The 4194-nt window shown below is 40.3% G+C and overlaps 1 protein-coding gene across 1 annotated transcript; it reads right to left on the minus strand.

The window, feature by feature from the left end:
- Nucleotides 1–337: 337 nt before the first annotated feature.
- Nucleotides 338–2197, minus strand: LOC146058569 (zinc finger protein 862-like). Its single transcript, XM_083170848.1, has one exon. It carries the CDS (start codon nt 2195–2197, stop codon nt 338–340), a length of 1860 nt encoding a protein of 619 aa, XP_083026974.1.
- Nucleotides 2198–4194: the final 1997 nt, after the last annotated feature.

Genomic DNA, 4194 nt, shown 5'->3' on the forward strand with positions numbered 1-4194 from the left:
CTCTCCACTGGTCCACTTCTCTATTCTTCACACTTCAATGAATGTGTTAGTTACCCAGCTGTTCCGAGGCGGTGCTAATTTAATAGTTCTTAGGGAAAAATTGACTAAGATGGGAGTTCTAATTCACATGGAATTTTGCTACGGACAACCAATCAGATACTATTATCTTCTAGACCAGGGCTTGACAAATTTTTCTAAAATCTAGGAGCCAGGACAAAAGTGTAGGAGCCAGACAAACAAAAAAATAAAAAGACTGAAAACTTGAACAAGGTGTACTTTAATTAAAGCAGCATGAAACAGGACATGCAAATAACAATAATGCCTATCACTAATGAACCTATTTGTTGTGTTTGTGTCCATGTACATGGCGTGTTCCTTTGGAGCTGAAGTACCACCTGTCAACAGACATGTCAGGATCGAAATCTTCAGTAGATGGACCGTTCATATGGATCATCATCAGGTCACCTAAACTTTCCTCTTGCATGGATGATCTTAGCTTGTTTTTAATGACATTCATCAGGCTAAATCCTCTCTCACAGGACACTGTGGAAACGGGCAACACAGAGACAATGCACAACAACCTTCCCAGAATCGGAAATCTGTCTGGATTAGTCAGTGATAACTGAAGGAGGTCACTCAGTTTTTTCCCTTTGCCAAGAACTTTGAATTCATACCACTCATTGAGTAGATTTGTTTCACAAAAAACTTTATCTTCTGACAGCAATTCTTTCAAATGAAGTGCTATTTTTTTTATTTCAAGGACACCATAACTTTCCAAGCTGCTTTCAGTTGGCCAAGAGAACGAATCGAAAATTGTAGTGCATTTCTCAATTTCTTGCATGCTGAGGAATCTCTCTTTTAAGTATTTTACGGCATTTTCAATTAAAGTTTCCTTGTTTAATTGGACAGAAGATGCTTCTGCATTACTTACACCGTGCAGCTGCACATCTTGATACTTCCCAGTTAAAGTAGTAGCATTCAGAAACTTTTCTTCGTAATCTCCATTGGAAGATTTAAGTGATAAAAGAGATGAGATTGTGTTTTTAACATGCATCTCTACTGTGCTCAGAAAAAGCTCTTCTCTTTGAAACAAGAGTAAAATATTTTTGTGTAACACCAGGTAGTCCAGCATGAAGTGCAGCATGTGCACAAATTTGTAATCTGTGAGTTTTTTCAACAATCCTTTTGCAATTGATGAAGTGGTATCATTATCTCCTGCTGCAACACTTTCCAGATGAATGGTGACACACTTCCAATCTGTAACAAGGGCTGAGAGAGCACCCACCTTGCTTGCAACCCACCGTACATTATGCAAGCATTGAAACTTTCTAATCTTGAGTTCCAGGTTTTCAGCAACAATTTTTAATTCTCGCATTCTTTTTGGAGACTGCTGATAGAATTTATACAGCGTCTTCAAGACCGTGTCAAGGCCCTGCATGTACTTCACATTTTTGACGGAAGATAGAACACTCAAGTTTAATCTATGTGCAATACAATGGACACCAGTAACATGTTTCACTTTTTGCTTAATTTTCTGTACCAGCCCGTTTTCTGCACCGATCATGTTTGCTGCACCGTCCGTTCCAATACCAATTAGAAGTTGATCGTAGAACAGTGATTTTAGAAGCCCAAGTTTTTCTAGTTCCTTCTCCATTGTATTTAGGTAGCCTTCTGAAGTAGCACTTTCAAGAGGAACAACTGACAAAAAGGTTTCACATACAGCTTTGTTCTTGATGTATCTCACATACAGGATTAACTCTTCAACATCATTATTATCAGTTGATCCATCAAGTAGTATAGTAACATATTTAGCTTCTTTTAGTTCAGAAATCAAACGATCCTTGATAACGTTTGCAATGGAGGAGATAAATTTTTTACATCTTTTGTCATTGCCATATTCATTTGTTGTTTTAACCCCCAATTTTCTTGACAATTTCAGTAAACCCTCAAAATCAGAAAAGGGCTTGTTATTTTTTGCTATGTAGTAGGCCACATTAAAAAGAGTTTTTAATTGATCAAACATCTTTTCATCCATTTTCTTTATGCATGCAGCCCAAGGAGTAGCTTCTGGAGCAAGTTGCGCATCTCGAGCTTTTAAACACTTTTGATGCTGGTACGATTTTTGATGCTTTCGAAAGCTGTCCATCTTGAATGGCCCTGAATAACCTTGGACTATCTTTGAATTTCCATCTGCCATTTCAGGAAATGAGGCACACATATCACATTTAGCAATACCGGTAGTCTGATCATAGATCAGCCATGGAAGTTCCTTGCACCATTCGGTTTTGAATTTCCTTCTCCTCAAGGGTTGAACCAGAACTACAGGAGTAGAGGTTGTATTAGAAGTTGTGCTTGAGCTATTTTCAAAACTTGTGGATGTCGACACCTCAATCTGTTCATCGCAGCTAGTGGAACATATGGGTCTTTCTTCTCTCTCTGTACGTATGGGTCTTTCTTCTCTCTCTGTACATATGGGTCTTTCTTCTCTCTCAGTAGAGTTTAAATTTACTTCAGAAGGCTTAGTAAAAAAATGTGTCAGTCGTAACTGTTTGGGATTTTCATTAATAGCAGTGTTTTTTCCATGTGTACGCTTCATTTTATAGTTGAGCCAAAGATGAAGTGCAAACTGTGTGTAAAAAAAAACAGAACAATTATAACTGATCTATACAAAAACATATGGGTCTGTAAGTGTGCTAAGCAGCATTCCATTGTGCAATCGCTTAAGGCCTTTGGTATTTCTGTGCCGCCCAGGTTCTGTAGATGGTGGCCTTGGGATGATGCTGCTATGCAGTTGGTTGTATTCCAACAAGCTTCAGAGGGCTCAGGGGGTATGCAGTCCTGTCTGTGGTGCCGACCGTTCCAATGACAGAGAATAGTTGAACATTCACATCAGTCCCTGCCCCAGTGGAGCTTACAATCTATACTCCATACCACATGTACATGCACACACAGACATTCGGGTTAATTTTGTGAGGAGCCAAATAACCTACCAGTATATTTTTGTATTTGTGGGAGCAGCCAGAAGAAACCCACGCAAGTATGAAGAGAATATACAAACTCCGCACAGTTAGAGCCATCGTGGGAATGGAACCCAAGACCTCAGTGCTGTGAGGCTGTAATGCTAACCTTTACACCCTATAGCACAAGTATAGCTCTTTTCTGCATAATAATTATTTGACTGCCACACCAAATGTATAGGGATGCATGCACAGGTGGATTTAAAACGGCGGGCCACCAAACACAGAGATAAAGCACAATGGAATATGCTGCGCTATATAAGAAACTGTAAATAAATATGCTGCAGAGATTTAATAATGAACACGAATATAATTCCTGATCCTCAACTGCAGTCAAACAAGCTATTACTATGCACATAAGAGCAATATATACTGCATTTCTAGAATAAAGCCAGTAACTGAATAATTTCAACAAAAATGTAGTTGACATTATGCAGTTACTGACTTTTATTGTAGAAATGCAGTATGTATAGCTCTTTTCAGAATTGCAGTGGGAGCAGGGTTTGAACAATGGCAGTTTGCAAAACAGCACCATAACAACCTATGCTTAGTAAATGAACCCCGATTGTCCCTTTCAAAATATCACATTTAAAAAAGAAAAAAACTACTCATTGTCACTATACCAGCTCCTGTGCTTACACCTGATGAGGACGGAGCTGAACTCCACTCAGCAATGCGGGCAAATAGTGTTCACTCTAGGATTTTTTTATGGCAGGGCACATTATACAGTAATAATGCCCCAGTAGTGCCATGCTGCCAATAGTGACACAGATATAATTATCCCAATAGTGCCATCGACATAATTTCACCAGCATTGACACATATAATCCCCCAGCAGTGACACCCAAGTAATGCCCCCAGCAGTGACACCCAAGTAATCCCCCCCAGCAGTGACACACATGTAATCCCCCCAGCAGTGACACCCAAGTAATGCTCCCAGCAGTGACACCCAAATAATGCCCCCAGCAGTGACACCCAAGTAATGCCCCCAGCAGTGACACCCAAGTAATGCTCCCAGCAGTGACACCCAAGTAATGCTCCCAGCAGTGACACCCAAGTAATGCCCCCAGCAGTGACACCCAAGTAATGCCCCCAGCAGTGACACCCAAGTAATGCCCCCAGCAGTGACACCCAAGTAATCCCCCCAGCAGTGACACACATGTAATCCCCCCAGCAG

The sequence above is a fragment of the Crinia signifera genome, chromosome 2, assembly GCF_055691185.1.
Source record: "Crinia signifera chromosome 2, ASM5569118v1, whole genome shotgun sequence".
NCBI classification, from domain to species: domain Eukaryota; kingdom Metazoa; phylum Chordata; class Amphibia; order Anura; family Myobatrachidae; genus Crinia; species Crinia signifera.